This window comes from Volvox carteri (assembly GCF_000143455.1).
Source record: "Volvox carteri f. nagariensis unplaced genomic scaffold VOLCAscaffold_35, whole genome shotgun sequence".
In the NCBI taxonomy this organism is placed as follows: domain Eukaryota; kingdom Viridiplantae; phylum Chlorophyta; class Chlorophyceae; order Chlamydomonadales; family Volvocaceae; genus Volvox; species Volvox carteri.
Window position 1 is genome coordinate 1,381,933 of NW_003307578.1, and position 17,239 is coordinate 1,399,171.

The 17,239-nt window shown below is 60.2% G+C and overlaps 1 protein-coding gene across 1 annotated transcript; it reads left to right on the forward strand.

The window, feature by feature from the left end:
• Positions 1-986: 986 nt before the first annotated feature.
• Positions 987-16,683, forward strand: VOLCADRAFT_63518 (uncharacterized protein; the record flags this gene model as incomplete). The annotated part of the gene is made up of 6 exons (XM_002953263.1): positions 987-1,139; positions 12,740-12,786; positions 13,164-13,350; positions 15,317-15,427; positions 15,956-16,003; positions 16,408-16,683. Coding segments are annotated over 6 exons (822 nt in total), but the record flags the coding sequence as incomplete, so codon positions are not given.
• Positions 16,684-17,239: the final 556 nt, after the last annotated feature.

Sequence of the window (17,239 nt, forward strand, 5' to 3'; positions counted from 1 at the left end):
GAAAGGATTGCAAGAAAAATCGCAATTTTCTGCGGATGGTTGGGGATTTCAATGACACAGATCGCACCGGAATGCATTGGAACTGGTCACGGGAACCTCCTCCCCAGGACGACTAACCCGTACTGCACCGCCACCCTGCCTTTCCCACACGACGTGGCTGCAGGCGCGTAGTCCAGGGCCCGTCAGCCGCACCAACACCACAGCGAACCTGCAGCAGCTGGAAGATACCGAGGAACGGGACACCGCCTCTACCTCAAGGGCAGTCGCCACGGCCGCGCCCCCATCCTCGACCCACCCGGCGCCGCCTCGCAGCGTCGCGGGGCGGGCAGCGGCTGCATTGGTCGCTGCCGCTGCCGCTGCGGCGCAGCGGTACGGCGCCTTGAAGCGCGCGGTGGGCGCTTGGGTGTACGACTTCAAGCTTCGCCACATGCAGCCGTTACATCGTGTACGGATGCCGCTGTGGCGGCGACGCACATACTCGGTCCTGCACCATGGGGCTTTCGCGCGGACCATGACAGTCCTCATCGTTATCAACACTGTGGCACTGGCGATGGATCATTACGGCATCGGGCCCACTTTGGGACGTGCGATCGACATAACCAACAACAGTGAGGAATGAGGGCCAAGAAAGTGGAGGGGGGGACATCGGGCGGCGCTTGGGGGCAGGCGGGACTTTTGGCGGGGTTGCCGTTTCGCGGTGTTGCACACCAGCCCCGTCAGCCCCGTCAGCCCCGTCCACCTTTTGCTTCATCCTTTCCTGTCGCATACCTTCCAACCAACCGGGTCCGCCTTTGTGTTTAACAGATTTGACGTCATCATCTTTGCAGCAACTGGTTCCTGCAGTTCCCACCCCGGTGTGGGGCGCGTGTACCCCTCTTCCACCTTTTTGTGCCAACCTTTGCGTCCCTTCACAACGTCCCAATCCCCACGCTGCTCCCGATTGTCTCGTGGTCTTCGTTTCTGATTCCCCTCCAGTTCTATCCTGCATCTTTATCGTGGAGCTGGTACTCAAGCACGTGGCTGTGGGTTTCCTGCGCTACTGGACCGACCCGTGGGACATCCTTGACGGTGTGGTGGTGGGCGTGTCGATAGCGGAGTTCATCCTGGTGGCCACGGGAGGAGGCAAGACCGGTACACAGGTGGGTGGTAGTTGGTTGGCACGTCACACCAGGGCCGCATCACACGGGGTGCGTTAACGTTGCCTTGAGGGGTGGGGAGGCTAGGGAAGAACGCCGGACTGTGGGGCGGGAGGCTAGGGAAGAACGCCGGACTATGGGACGCTGCGGGCTGCAACCCAATCACTGCACCATGCCGCGAGCGCCTAGCCGTTGGACTCCTTTTCAGCCCGTGCCAGGTTTGGCAAATGTGTCCCCTTTAATAGCCAATCTGCATTAACCTCCCTGTCCAGCTGTGGCCTAGCCGCTCCGCATCCTTGTCTCTTGATGCGCATTCAAGACCTTCCAGCTAACCGCACATAGACCCACTTCGTCGGTTGGTTTCCGCTATGGCCTGATGGGCTTACTTCCGCCTTCCTTTGGCCCCGTCAGGCCCTTAGGACTCTCCGCGTGCTGCGCATCCTGCGGACGCTAAAGCTGCTGCGTCGCATCAAGAGCCTCCACCGACTGATTAAGATGGTTCTGCGGGTGCGTGTCTCTTATTGGGTTCGTGTGATTCGACGGTGGTGGGTTTACATTTGGCTCGGTACATGTTGTTTTGTGTTCACGGAGTGCATGTCTTCACCCATGGACCATGACCTCGCCAGGGATTGGGCACGGCATGCCATCTGCCGGTAGTTATCATCCGCATGTCTACACTTCCCATGTTTCTTGTGCACCTGCCCCACCCGGCCCTGTGTTCGTCAACAGGGCTTTTATGCGCTGGGGAATTTTCTGCTGCTGACCTCGCTCTTCATCTTCATCTTTTCGGTGCTCGGGTTGCACCAGTTCGGTGGGCTGTGGAGCTTCCAGCCGGCGGCCAACACGGACGATCCAGATAGCGCGCGATCCAACTTTAACACGCTTTGGGAGGCCGGCTATACGGTGTTCCAGATTCTCACCTGTGGGTACAAGGCATCGCAACATGATGGATCAGTAAAATGAAAGGGAATGCAGCATCATACCCCTTAGCATAGTGTCGCATTACAAACCTAAAAACTATCCGATGCAGTGTAGCACAATACAGTACAACACAGTATAGCAGCCTGTTCGTCCGTTTATATGTCCCCAGTTCGTTGGACTGACGCTGCGTACGCTAGGCCATTTGCAGCAAGCAGGTGCCGTACATTACGCGCGCCTCTCCGTTACGTGTCTTGCCAACGCTCCAACACCGTGGCCCTAGCCAGGGACTGCCGGACGACGGAGCTACTTTACTTCGACAGCTTGCTTTACTTCGGCTGCATCTTCTTATCCTTGCGCCACTTCCCCCACCCACGTACATGTGCCAGGCCTAGCTCGTTTCTCGCATTACTGCTGCAATTTTGTATCCCTACCCATGCGCGTTTCTTAAGCCCATATGTGGCCTTTGCGTCCTTCCTCGCCTTGCCACTGGCCGCTCGCCGCTTCCAATCCGCGCACAGGCGACGACTGGCTGCGCATTGCGTGGAACGGCATGCGCGGCTCAGGCAACGCCGCCGTGCTGTACTTCGCAGTGTGGGTGGTCATCGGCAACTTTGTTTTGCTGTCGCTGTTCCTGGCCATCCTCATCACTTCCTTCAACGTGCGTGTCTCGCGTTTTGTATGTATGGCGTCATGTGTGTGTATTCTGCACGCGGGTGCACGAGAGGAAGCGCCCTGCTTGTCCCATCCTCTGCCGTTTGGTCCTCCTCTGGCCTTACTACTCTTTAGTCGCAAGGGTTCTGCAGCGTGGGATCTGAAGGATCTGAAGGATCTGAGGAAAGGCAGGACTGCGGGATCGACAGCTAGTCCCAACCCTGCTCCTTGCTTGCTATACTTGTTATTTGTCGTCGTCCCTATTTGTTGCTGTGTTGTCGAGTCTTGAGGGAAAGCGCGGCGAGGAAATGGATTCATTGCAACCCCTCCAGGCGGAAGCGGAGGAGGAGGAGGATTTGGGGACCGAGTCTGGAGGCACGACGGACACCGATGGCGAGCCGTACAACCCGGGAGTGGCGCGCTCCTCCGTTGCTACCGTCGACTCGCGGCAGCAGCCAACACAAACCCTGCGGCGGCGCCGTCGTGGCGGTGCAGCAGGGGGCGGCGCCGAGGGTGCATCGAACAGCACGACCATCGCCGCCGGTGCTGGCGGCGGCGCCGCCGCCACCGCTAACGCAAACGCGCTGCACCAGCGCATCGTGGAAAGGGTTTCGGAGCGGCTGGACCCCGCGCGCGTCAAGATCATGAAACGCTGGCTGGTCATGATTGGCGTGACACATGGGATGGGCCCGGACGAGGTAAATATGCACACGTCGCGTTTGGGCACGTTATGGAGTGGGCTAAGGATCGGAAGATGAAGCACCGAAACTGGATGGGATGAGATTTGGACGTGGACAAAAAACGGCGGTTGGCGGTACATGATTGTATTGCAGCTTACCTTAGGGGGCCCTCGGGCTGGCTGTGCTCCTTTCCACGGCGGCTGTGGCGCGCTATCAGCATCGCGTATGCGCGCCAATGCAGGTGGAGTTTATTGTGAAGGAGCTCGACGCACGTGTCTCCTTCGATCCTGACTCGGTGCGCTTGGACAGCAGCTTCACCTCCCCGCAGCGGCTACACCGCCGCAGTGTGCAGCTGGGTGGCGGGCTGCACCGCATCTCAACCCTCCGCCGCAGCGCTGCGGCACAGGCCGTTAACGACGAGGCAGAAGCAGCGGCAACGGCGCCGTCACCCCTGCCGCCGCCAGAGGAGTCCACCGCGTCCGACGCGACGGCTCAGCAGCGGTGCCGTACCTCCGCCGGCTCCTCCAGCCTTCGCCGGATTAGTGCCATCTTCTCAACGCCAGCCAGGGCTGTCGACGGCCACGGCCGCGCCGCAACGGCAAGCGGTGACACCGGCTGCTTGGAGTATGGCATTACTGGCGTTGACCCCAATATGGTGGTCCTAGGACATTCAGCGGAGCTCTCCCCTCGAACCACCAAGGGATCCTTACGGTGTGTGGGCCTACCGTCGTCGCCCTTTGCAGCAGCCGCAGCGGCAGCGGCAGTGGCGGCCGAGGCCGAGGCTGATGGTAACAGCAACCTTGGCGGAGGCGGAGGCGACGCTGATGGCGGAGGCGGCCGCAGCAGCAATCCGTTGTACTGCAATCCAGGGCCCGATAGCACGACAACCCGAGGCGTTGCCACGCCGCCGCGCACATCCGCCAGCGCGCCTTTAAGTGCCGTACTGCAGGAAAGGCCTAGTGGTAGCATCGCCACGGTATTGGAGCGCTTTGCGCACGCCGTACGGAAGCTGGCCGCCGTCACTAACAGCTCTGGAACACCCACTCCACGACAATCTGCGCCGGGTGGCTCTCGACGCGGCGACACAGCAACACTGCCGCTGGTGTCGCCACCCAACGGTGCCGCTTTCGGCGGCTCTGGACGGCGCAGCGCCTCCGGCATGTATACGGCTCCTCGCCAGCGCGCATGCTACAGCAGCTACGGTGGCGCCGGCGGCGGCGTTGCCGCCTCTGGCCTTCATCACCACCATCATCACCCCAATAACCAAGCCCAGCATAATCGAACCAGGCTGGGCCGGAGCCCTGCAGCCCTACAGGCCAGTCGTGAGGACTCTTGGGACATCTTGTTGCCGCGCTCGGAGAAGCTGCTGCGGTACCAACGGATGATGCAGCAGCACCAACACCGACTGGAGGACGCCTGGGCACAGGAACGGCTGCGGCAATGGCTACTGCAGTCGCATCTGGCGCTGCTGAATGGAAGCATGGAGCGCCAAGGTGGCGACGCGGTCGTGGGTGGCGATACTGACGGCGGTGGTGACAGGGAGGGGGACTGGCTGGTAGCCGCGTCGGGCTATGGAGCGACAGGGGCGTTACCTGCAGTAGGGGCGGCAGGCGCCATGCCGCAGCGGCCCTCGAGGTTTGCTGTCGCCGCTTCAGCTGGCAGGCGCACCGACACTGGCGATGGCACCAGCGGCGGCTTACCGGCGTCAGACGGAGCTCCGATGTCCGAGTGTGCGGTTGTGAGCCGGACGGGGCTGGCGGAGGAGGGAGACGGAGGTGCGGCTGGGGTGGGTGGCTGGGGGCCTTGGGAACATTGTAAGCTCAGATCGCCATTCATTCGCCTGGACTTTGTACCCGTACCGTGCTAGTCCCGGTCCCGGTCCCGGCGACCACTGCGCGCCTTTAACGAGGGAGGGGAGATGCGGAACCCTAACAAGTAGTTTGCTTTTCCTCCCGGGGCTGCCGCCTGGTGCCTTCAGCAGCTCTCAGGACGTCTGTAGACTCCTAGCTTTCCAGGACCATGTTCTCTTGTTGACTGCACTGCCGTAAGAACACACGCCACGCCACGCCACGGCCAGGGCCACGGCCTCGGTCTAGCATTAGGCATGCAGCATTAGGCGTGCAGCAGCAGGCATGTAACATCAGACATGCAACATAAGGCATGCAACATCAGGCAGAGTTTGCGGCTTCGCGGTGTGTTCGGCCAGATGGCAGCTTAAGAAGGGGTTGTCCCGGCGCAAGCCCACCCACACCACCGCTCTCATAAGCGATCATGTGCGCACGCATGTTCGTTGTGTGTCCTTTCTTGCTCGCCATGTGCTCCAGGGCATCAGGCAGGCCCGCCGCCGCCGCCGGGCAGCCGCTTCCTTGCTCGCAACCGCTCCGCACCTGCATTCCGAGCGGCAACAGCAGGAGGCGGGGAGACCCGGGTGCCAGCCGTGGGGCTGCTGCACGGCACTGCTGCGAGGCTGTCGCCGGGCGCCGCTGCTGCGCAGCCGCGCCTCTCTGCCGTCGCTGCTGTTGCCGCTGCTGCTTCTGACGGTTCTTTGGGCATGAACAACTCCGCTGCTGCCCCTGCCGTCTCTTTGGCCCAGCAGTCCCCTAAGATGAGCTTCACTCAAGTTGACAGTGGCGTCAATGCCGTTGGCAGCGGCGGGGGCAGCAGCAGCGGGCTGCACCGGCCCATGGCACACGTCAATGCGGGCCAACATTCTGGGCTCTCGCAGCAGAGGTTCAGGGCCCAGATTCGCCACCAGCTGTACAGCAGAACGAACAGTGCGCGGAACAGCAGCGGAAGCAGCCTTGGCGGCTTGCTGCCGCCGGCGCAGTCCAGGCCGACATCGCAATCACAGCGGCATCTCCAATCCCAGTCGCCATCCCAATCCTCATCGGGGCCACCGCCGCGACGGATGCTTTTGCTGTTGTCGCAGTCAAACTCCAGCTTGCAGCCGCGGCCGCCGCCGCCGCAGCAGCAGCAGCTGTCGTCGCCGCCAGCATCACCGAGACACTCATCTCAGTTACATCATACGGATGCCGCGCATTCGCTCTTCGGAGGCGCTTCCATGCGGGAAATGCGCAGCGTAGGGGTAGAGGGGCCATCGCCAAACCAGGCTGCGCCAGTGCAAGCGTCGGCTGCTGAGCCTTCGTTGGAGGAGAGCGTCAACCCTGTTAGCATTGAGTTGCCTGGGCCGGCATCTGCAACGGCGTCGCTAGGGTTGGTGCAACTTTCGGTTGTCCGGCCTTCGCCTCTGGCACCGGTGACGGCCGGAATGCATTGCTCGGGCCAGGTCACTACGCTCGCGGATTGCTCGGGCCAGGTCACTACGCTCGGGGATTGCTCGGGCCAGGTCAGCGGGACGGGAGTGGAAAGTCATTGTCTGCCGCGTGCAACACCTGAGGCTGGTGTCGGCACCAAGGCGATGGAGGAGCTGCATGCCGGCGGCGGGAGCGCCGGATGCATTGCTGATGCCGCTGGTGGGGACGTGTCACCGTTTGCTGTGACATCGCTTACTCCGGCAGCAGTGGTTGCAGATGCTGCTGTCTCGGGTGATGACGGCCTGCTGTACCGCCAATTTCCATGGCGCGGCAGCGATAGTAGCTGTGATAATGGCTGCACAAAAGGCGGCTGTGCTACGGGCGGTAGGGATGATGTCGAGCAGTGGCTCTCGGGCTATGCACACGCCTTTTCAAGCATGAACCCGTGCTTCGAGCATTGTGAGGAAGGAGGTCCAGGGGTTGATCAACGAGTTGCCTCCACTACCCGTGCCGACAGCGGCGGGGACTTGGAGGCCCATGCGATGCATATGTTCACTGGCGTATATGGTAATCCGCTCGCACGGCACGGTTCGAGCTCAGGCACTGCAAGCCCTGATGACACATATGGACACCAGCCATGGCACAGCGGCTGTGGGCCACCGGATTCCGTTGCCGGCCCCGTCGCGGCAACGTCTTCATCGCCCGCGAGGCCACTGGTGCCGATGGCAGCATCAGAGTCGACCGAAATAACCGGTATCTTAGAGCGACGGTTGCGAATCCCGTCCTCAACCGACCGTGCGCAGCCTGCCGCCGCGGACATCATTACCGCTGCGGCCACCACCACCGCCGCAGGGGCAGCAATGCCTCAAGATGACGTCAACACAGCAGCTCAAAGCTCAGGCATTTACAACACAGGAATCCCAACGCCGGGACACAACGCTAACACCTCCAAGCCCCGTGGTGGCCCGCCCGCATGGCTTGCAACCGCTGTACAACCTCAGCCACCCAGTGCAAACACAGGTGGATCAGGAGGCTCGTGCAGCATTGCTTTGACGGTTTCGGCGCACCAGTACGATACATGGAGCGTAGGGCTGCCGACAGAAGGCACGTTGGCTGAGTGCAGCGTCGCCTCTGAGCTGCTTGCCGGCGGTGCGCTGCTGCCGGCTCCGCCGCCTGCAGGAATGATGGGGGCAGCTAGGGTGCCGAGGGCTTCCGCCGCGACCGCGCTGTCACCCTTTACCAAATGCCTGTCAGGTCGGAGCGAGAACTGCACGACGACCTGGCGGTCGACTCAAACACCCTCAGACGGTGTGGTCAGCAGCAACCCCAGCGATGCAACGGGTGTGGTTGCGGGTTCGGGAAGGGACGGCACTGGCGGCGTATCGCCGAGCGGTGCAATGGTGCCGCCCGCCGCTGCACCCTCTTTGCGGCGCGCGTCTTTGGGCAAGGCGGCAACCCTGGCTCAGGCGGTCTCGGAGCCGGGCTTCGTCAGGGCGTCGCAGACAGCGGCGATTGTCAGGGACGAGCTTGCATTGCAGCCTGGGAGAAGGAAGCAGCAGGAGGCGGCGCCGTCATCGCGGTTGCGGGCAACGGTGGTGGAGATCGTGTCGCCGGTGGATGATTTCCCAGCTGTTGCTGGTGGGCCTGACGCTGTTGGCGCCGACCCCGCCTACTTTAGCAAGGAGATGCCCGTTATCGGAACCATGCAACATGGAGCAGCAGCTGCTGCTGCGGAGAAAGCGACCCCCGTTGGTGGGTTACCAGGCAACAGCTGCGGCGGCGGACTAGGTACCGCTGTGGTTGGAAAGGTGGAGGGGTTGGACCGAGTTAGCGTCCGCGGTCCCGTGGCTGAGGCAGTGGAGGGTTATGGGCTGTCGGCTGTTGCGGATGGGGGCGTGGTTGGAGTAAGCTCCAGCAGCTGCATTGGTGACCCATGGGTCATGGGCCCAGGTGGGAGGCGCCCGGCGGACGTCTGCCTTCCGGCACATGGTTACTGCGGCGTTACCGCTAGTCCTGTCCATGGCTGTGGCGGCAGCAGCGCCGCCAGAGGCGATTGCTCCAGTATCGGCACCTGTGACACTTGTGCGGTAGTCGCCAAGCCACGGACGGCCAACGGCGCCAGTGCAGCAAAGCGTCTCCTGCGAACCTTGTTCCGGCTGTCCGTACACCGTGTCGATGCTGCTACAGCCTGTAGCGACGGAGATGGTGATGGCGTCGACATCGGTAGTGGGCCTTTGGCGAAGGTGCGGTACCCTCGCCCACCGGCTTCACTTCGCAGCAGCAGCGACAGCCCTGGTCCTGATGCTGAAGTCGGCGGAGAATGCGCCGCGTGCAGGCAATGCAGGCATGTCAGCAGGATTCGCATCGGCTGCGACAGTGTTGGACGCGGCGGTGAAGTCGGGCTCCGGACACTGCCCGGACCGCTGTGTGAGGGCCTGCAGTCGCGGTTTTCACAGCCGCCGGGCGACTCGGCCTCAGACTCGGCCTCAGCCGGGCGACTCGGCGTGGCGGGCGATGCAGATCCTCACGCTGATGCCGGCGCCGGCTCGGCTGGCGCACCTGTGTCCCCCTCCCTGGTTTCGTCAACCATTGGCATACCGCAGCGACGCTTTTTGCGAACCTTCAGCGCCGCAGCCAGTAGCGCCAGCCGATCTGTCGCCGCCGCCGCGGCTGCAGTGGCAGCCACGGCGACGTTAGCGGGATCCGATTCGCCGATGGAGCGACGCCCTGCAGGTGGCGTACGGGGCGTTTCGCGAAGGAGCTTGCGCCCCTCCCTCTCCCTTGCCGCACGCGAGGATTCCGTCATCAGTGGCACAGATGCGCGCACGCCGCCGCCGCAGCAGCAGCGGCGTCCGCCGCTGCCTCTGCTGCTGCTACAAGCGTTGCCACGGTCGCCGCCGCCGACGGAGCGGCGGGCGCCGCCGCAGCGACGTCTCATGCACAGCGCGTCCAGTCGCCACCACAGCTCCAGAGCGGAACGCCTTGCCGCGGCCTCCGCGGCGGCGGCGACTAGGTTCTCTGGATCCGGTGTCGTTGGCGGCAGCGGCGCCAACGGAACGGGCGGCGTGGAGAAGTGGAGCGTGGCGTGGGCTCGTGCGCATGGTCCATGCAACGCCGCTGAGATGGAGCAGGCGCTCTTTGGTGAGTGTGGTGGGGTTTGCCGGGATGATAAAGAAGAGATAAAGACTTAGGTGTGTTCGAGCCGGTGCAGTACAGTCTTCGCCTTTGCTTTCGGTGTTGGAACAACCTGCGGTCATACGACCTGTTGTTGCGCGCGACATGTTTATGGGTTGTTTAGGTATGGAATATGCAGGGAGGATAAACACATCCCAGGCCCCGGTACCTGCGCGCAAGGTTGGTGGAAGGGTCCGCATGACGATGGAATCCTTACGGCCCCCCAGTGCGTTACTAGTCCATGGCCTGACGGCTTTGACGGACCCCCCCCGCACTCGTGCGGCACTTGCAACTTGTAACTTGTTACTTTGTAAGCTACTGACACCCTGGCTGATGACACCGGCGTTCGCATCTCCAGTACAAATGTTGAAGAGCTGTGTTCTTGTTTCAATCAGCTCTGGAGAGGGCCGGTGGCCGGAAAGCGCAGTGACAGTCTGCGTTAACGTTGCTGCTGACTGCCCTTGGCGCTTATGGGCGCTTTTGGGTTGAGCGGGCACTCCATCCCGCTCTGCTGCGGCTGATGGCCATTGCCGCTGTCTGCAACAAGGCGCGCTGCGCAACTGAGCCGCAGGACTTGGAAGCCCGGGCCTTCTGACTGCGGTTTCTTAAACACGGTATGAAGGCTGACGTGCGTCCCTTTACCCTCTTGCTTTCCCGCCCCGCTCCCCCCCACCGCCACTTCCGGCTATGCAGCACCCTTGCAGCTGATCAGCGCTTCCCGCTCCCGCCGGGAACGCCAGTCCGGTCGGCCTCTTGTTCTGGAGGTGGAGGATGGCGGCGTTGGAAGTGACGGTGGCAGTGGCAATGGCAGTGGCAGCGCCCGTGTGCTGACATCCTCTGGCCGGCTGACGGGTGCGGCTGGAGGAGGGACGGACGGCGGCGGCGCCGTTCGGTCCCGTCTTGGCGTCGCCTCCCAAATGGATGGCCTGCGTTCACCTGACAGTTCGGAGGCGGTTCGGAGGAATGTGAGCGGAGACGGCGCCGCCAATGAGATAGATGTGGAGGTGAAGACGACGGAGGTAGCTGGCGGTGACGGCGGTGGTGCGGAAGACGACGACGGTGGTGGTGTTGCCGGTGGTGACGGTGTCGTCGTGGCCAATGCAGCTGCAATTAGGCCGCCGGCATTGGTAATCGGTTCTCCTCGCCACACCGACCATCGGCACTATGACGGCCGCGACGGCGGCGGCGTCGATGACCACGACAGCAGCGGTGGCAGCAGCAACAAGGGTATGGAGTCGGTCTACGGTTATAACACCTGGGGGGACCCTGCACCGTACCTGGAGTATCCCGCGTTTTGCTGCATCGAAGGCGACAGCTGTGTACGGCAGGTCGCGTCCAGCATTATCCTGCACCCCTGGTTCGATGTAAGTTGAGGTGGGACGTATAAGGAAGAGCGGAAGCCGGGTCCGGACGCCGCGAAGGGAGGGTTAAGTGCTGGTTTGCGTGACGATTACCGCGTATTGTCGGTGCTGTGGGTGTTAAGTCCTGCCCTTTCAGATGTTCCGGATGCGTGCCAAGAAGGGAAGCCATTTCGGGAGGGGCCAGGAAATCGTCAGCACCAGTTCTAATGTTGCCAGCCTTCTCTTCCTCCGCGACTGTCACAAATCCAATGTACGGAGTTCCAGACTGCGCTTTCGACCAGTCAAGGAAGCTCAGCCCGTTTTGGTTGGAAACTTGAGTAATAATCGGCGGCTCGCATTTGGATTTTGGAAACGGCGTTCTGGACGCCTGTCCTAGCTGGCACTCGCTCGCAAAAGGCTAAAGGCCGAAAAAGAGACCAGACACGCCTCCGCAGGAAAAGTTCGGCTAAGGAGATAGGACCTGCGTCGCGTCAGCCTTCTTTGGCTTACTCTGAAGTGCACGGGGGGCAGCGCCCAGTAGTACTACCCTTGTGAAAGCGGAGGGGTAGGATTTGCCAATACCTGGTAGAAGCGATGGATTGGCGGATGGCCCGGTGGCCTGCTGCGGACCTATTCCGCGACAGTTTTCCCCCAGAACAGGCCAACAACCGGACCCTGCGGCAACGGAATACAGTCAGCCAGGCGTTGCGCCCTTTCTCTCCTTTTTTGCCGTACATCCCCTTTCTGCCCCTCCACATTCCCTTCGCTGTAATAGCCCTAGAGTCATTAATCTTGATGCCGCAACACTGAGACCCCTGACCATGTCGTGGCCTCCATTGGTTTCTTATGGCGCTTTCCGTACATTACTACTAGTACGGCATCATGGCGGTCATCTTGGCCTCCTCAGCCATCCTTGCCGTCGACTCCCCCCGTCTGGACGAGTCCTCGCCGCTGGGCCGAGCAGTCTCGATCTTGGATCTCATTTTCACGGTATGTACGGCTACATGACACTGCACAGGTCCGCAAGTCCCCACGCCATCCCGCTGTCGGCCGCCCTCTTGCGATGGCCCTGGTCGCCCAATTCTGTACAGGGAATTAATCCCCCCTCTCTCCCGTAACAACAACCATATCACACGGGTCAGGGTGGGTGGGTGCAATAGCTGTTTTTCTGCTAGCTGCTTGTTTTTTCAACAGGGGCAATTACATGTCTTGAGCGCATGCCTTAACTGCGATTAGAAAGAATCTTGGATCTTAACCGCCAGAAGCTGCGAGTAACTTCAGGCGGTTACCGCACGCTAGGAGGAGCAATCGCGACTGAGAGGAAATGCTGCGGCGACTAAAAATGAATTGACTAAAAGTGAAGTGACTAAAAGCTTTCCCTTGCTTTTCCGCAGGTTGTGTTCACCTTAGAGATGGTTGTCAGGATAACTGCCAAGGGGCTGGTGCTGCACCCTCATGCATACCTACGAAACGGCTGGGATGTACTGGACTTCGTGATTGTGGCCACATCGCTGCTCAGCTTGGGGCTGGGCGCCACACACGCGGGTGCAGATGGAGGGGGGAACAACAATGGCGCGCTCAAGAGCGTGCGGCTGGTACGCACACTGCGACCACTGCGACTGATGCGCAGGTGCGTCTAGGCCTGCGCAGGGGCACCTACGGCTGTACAGGGGCGCGCTTGAGTGTGGATATGCCGTACTGTGCCGTACCGTGTGCTACGATTGCTAGTTATTCTCCACGTGTTGCGTCCCCATCTCTTGTCGCAACCATCGCTGCGAAAGCTTACAGCGAGCACCACGTGGACCAAGGACATCCACACAACTGCCTTCCCCTTCCCCCCTCTCCCCTTCTCCCCTCTCCCGCTCTCCCCCTCTTCCCTTCTCCCGCTCTCCCTCTCTCCCCAACTGGTAATGTCTCTTTCCGCTCTCTCCACCCCCGGCTGCTGCTTGCTTATATGTGCGTCCCGTTTCCCTTTCTCGCCTTCCCACGCACAACCATTGCCCGTAGGTTGCGCGGCATGCGTCGTGTGGTTGAGACTCTCATTCGCAGCCTGCCCAACCTATTCGAGGTGCTGCTGTTCGGTGTGTTCCAGTTTGGGCTGTTCGGCATCCTGGGAGTGCAGCTGTTCTCAGGCAAGATGTCGGTGTGCAGCCAGCCCGTCATAAACGGCACACGGGTCATGAACCGTGCGCAGGTAGGGAGCGGGGAGCGAGATAGGGGTAGGGGTCTGGGCTGTAGAAGCGCGGATTTACCGTATCGTGTATGGTTTAGTGCAAGCAGCGGAAATACGTAGATTCCGAATGGCAACCACATTGAGCCCCAGCAGAGGGGTTGGGGTTGAGGTTGGCGACTGCTAGGGGGCCTGGTGGAACAGGTAGGACAAGTCGGGTTTCGGCTTCCTCGAAGCCGGAAAAAGGGCGGGGCCCCCCTGCATCCGTACAGGCCGGTAGCTAGCGCGGCACGTGTAACAATTGATGGGTAGTGTCAACGCGGTGGGAGATGTGCTTTGTTGCAGCAGTGCTGATGGTGTGAGAGCTAAGCTTGCACCGGCGGAATCGTCAGCACCGCCTGCGGGCTTCACGCGAATCGCATCCATCCCAGATGCATGCCGCATGGACAGTGCGGCAGACCGCAAGTCGGAATGCCCGTGCAGGCAAATGGTAACGAAAGCTGGGTGAATTTCGGTGCTGTCTGTGATGTTTATCCCCGAAGCGCCCCCCGATCCGTCCCACAGCCGCGGGGCACACCGCAACTCTTCGGAGGCCCCGTGCATTGGCCAAAGTATATGTACAAACAAGCAGCTTGTGTATTTCATAGAGAAATGAAAGCAAATTATGTTGGCCTGCTGGTGGCAAGTCGGATTGCCCATGCCGGCAAATGGTAACACAAGCTGGGTGTTCGAGTTATCATACGCCGTCATCTCAGAATTCCATTATGAGATGACGCGGTGTAACGACGCAAGGCCCAACTGAGCATCCCGGGTTACGCCTTTGCTTTGTTACACGCGGTACCTTTCGGGCTGAAATTTAGCGCGAGAGGCGTTGATGTGACTTTTGAGGTCGGTGAATGGAGGCAGCTAAACTTGTTTGTGCTCATACGGTCTTTGTTAGCTACATGCGAGATACCTTGCAATAGAGAATGCTGTATAGTACCTATAGCGCGTTTCAGCCGGCCGAGATATTATGTTTGGTCCGTTACACACACACGAACACACGCACACACACACACACGGACATGGGCAATCCTACAGGTCGGGGCCCCCCTGGGCGCTTCGCGCTGGGGCCCCGCCCAAAAAAGGAAACCAAGGAGGTGTGTTGTTAGTGTTGGTGTTGGTGTTGGTGTTGGTGTTGGTGTTGGTGTTGGTGTTGGTGTTGGTGTTGGTGTTGGTGTTGGTGTTGGTGTTGGTGTTGGTGTTGGTGTTGGTGTTGGTGTTGGTGTTGGTGTTGGTGTTGGTGTTGGTGTTGGTGTTGGTGTTGGTGTTGGTGTTGGTGTTGGTGTTGGTGTTGGTGTTGGTGTTGGTGTTGGTGTTGGTGTTGGTGTTGGTGTTGGTGTTGGTGTTGGTGTTGGTGTTGGTGTTGGTGTTGGTGTTAGTGGCGACCGCACATAATCGCGAAAAGACAAGTTGGGTTTACATGTAACAGGCAGGTAGACAGATGAACACGCAGACATACGGACTGACAGACAGTCAAATGAAACACGGCACCTCAACATCTTAGAAACTTGCATTGCAGGATCATGACCTCTACCCCGGTCCTCTGCATATGCACTGTGGCCATGTCGCCTCATATCGCCTCGCCTCTCCTTACACCGCCCGGCCCATTCGTCCCGTATTTCCATGGCAAAACAGCTGCGCTCCAAATCCCCGATGTGGATAAGGCCTGACCCACCCACCTCCTTTCCATGCATGCAGTTGCCCTTACTTTCCTTATGCGCCCTTCTGCCATCGCCCTTTCCACTCTCGTCCCAAATTTGGGAAGTTATGTTCTGTTCGTTTGGCGGGGTTTTGTCATCATGCTTATCAAGTCAGTGGTTCCGCTCTTCTCCAAACCCTTTCTCCGCCGTTGTCAGCGCTCTAAGGCGCACCCGGTTTGCCCCGTTCCGGAGCGCAGTGCATCCAAGGTGTGACCTACGTGTGCGGCGACTACGACCTGTGCCCCGAGGCGGGGGCCGAGGCGGTGAGGTGGTGGGGACCTCCTATGCGCAACTTCGACCACCTGGGCTCGGCCTTGCTGACCCTGTTCACTGTGGTCACTCTGGACGGCTACATGGAGGTGAGCGCTGGGGGAAGTGGGGGGTGAGGGGAAGGGGGGGAGAGGCTTGGAGGGGGGGATGGTGAGGAGTGAGGGGGAAGGGGGGAGAGGCTTGGAGGGGGGGTTGGTAGGGGGGCCCCCAGCTTGAGGCTCAGGAGGGGGGGCTTTGTGGGTGGTGAGCTTGGGGAGGAGTGTGTTTGTGTCAGTGGTGCGCGAAGTGAAAGTAGCTGGAACTGACGGGCGGTGTTCCCGTTGCTTCTGGCGGTGTGGATGTGCACGTAAAGAAAAGAAAATACCCCATTTTTATGCAGCGCGGCTTCATAGGCTATTGCATGCAGGTCAAAGCGTTCCTGGAGTGCTGACGGCGACGCGGCTTTTCCCTGAAAGGATGTGTTTTACTTTGTGTCAACTTGTTTTGAGATGTGTCCCAGCCCCCTGCCATCCTGTCCGTCGTGGTGCCATAGCCTCCACTTCTATCCTGTTTGACCCTCGGCTGTACCCCCCATATGTGTCGATGTGTTGGTTTGTTCCGGGGTATCCCGCCCGCAGGTTGCTCGCAGTTGCATGGATGCTGTGGGTGTGGACCAGGTGCCGCAGGTGGGTGCGGTTGTGCGTGTGGCGGGGACGTGGGGGGTTGGGTCTGTGTGAGAGGTTCCGGGGAGGTTTGGGTTGGGTAAAAGGGAAAGGAGGGCTCCTCCTGGAGTTGAAAGCAAGTAGAAATATCTCTTTACGTCAGCAGGCAGGCGGCAAGCAAGAGGAGGCATTAGCGCAGAGTTACGCTACTTGAGGCGCTGTTTTATCTAAATCTTGAGCTTAAAGTTGCACACCACTTCAATCCAGGACTTAGGTGTCATTTGTTTATCGATAGTATGACCGCTGCAACTATCCGCACCTCCATCTGCATCTCTGCGCTATCCCACTTCCAACACCCGCTCATAAAGTTGCAGTCTCTCGCATATTGACACAGCAGTACACCCTTATGTATGTCCACCTCCTTCCAGGAGAACCACGCCCCCTACATGGGCCTATATGTGTTGGCGTTCATTTTCCTGGGGTCGTTCTTCCTGGTGAACCTGCTGGTGTCAGTCATTATCGACCACTACGCGCGCATTGTGGCGGAGGAGGGGGATCTGCTGGTCAGCAAGCAGGTGTGTACGCCCCTGTGTGTGTTATTTCCGCGGCGTGCTAGGTTAGGCAATGTGGCCACGAAGGTGAAAAGGAATTCTTTAGTAGCTGTAGATAGTACGCTACACATTTCGTCGATGACTACACGCTAAGGCGCCCCGCCAGCATATGTAGAGGCCTTTTCAGCGGCCAGCTGCTACAGACAGATTCCGACAGGGCCCAAGCCGAATACATGGTACGGTGTTCTGTTGACGCCCAGCGCTCGCATAGTGGAATGGAAGGGCAGCAAGGTGAGGACATAAGGACAAAACGCATTAGTGAAACAAACATGTTTGGCTGTAAGGCTAGGCACGTATCGGCGTTTGAGCCCTCAGGTCGTTGGGCCCGCTCTGGTCATACCAACCAGCACCACACGGGGTGCGTGTATTGCTCGGAAGAAAGAGAGTTGCCGAATCGACCCGCCTCCGTGCGGGTATCGGCTCGCACACATGTACGTCATACTGTGCGTGTAACATGTTAGGTTAGGCTCTACTGATAACGCGCGACCATTGCCCCCGGGAGATCCCGGGATCGAGACCTGTTAGGGTCGAAATTCCTTCCGATGGCGGAAGGTTTTGCGCCCTAGTTGATGGACGGTGGTGACCTGGGATAAATTTAACCTGCGAGCCGACCAGGAATGGAGTTGGGGCGCTGTCGACCCGGCAGATT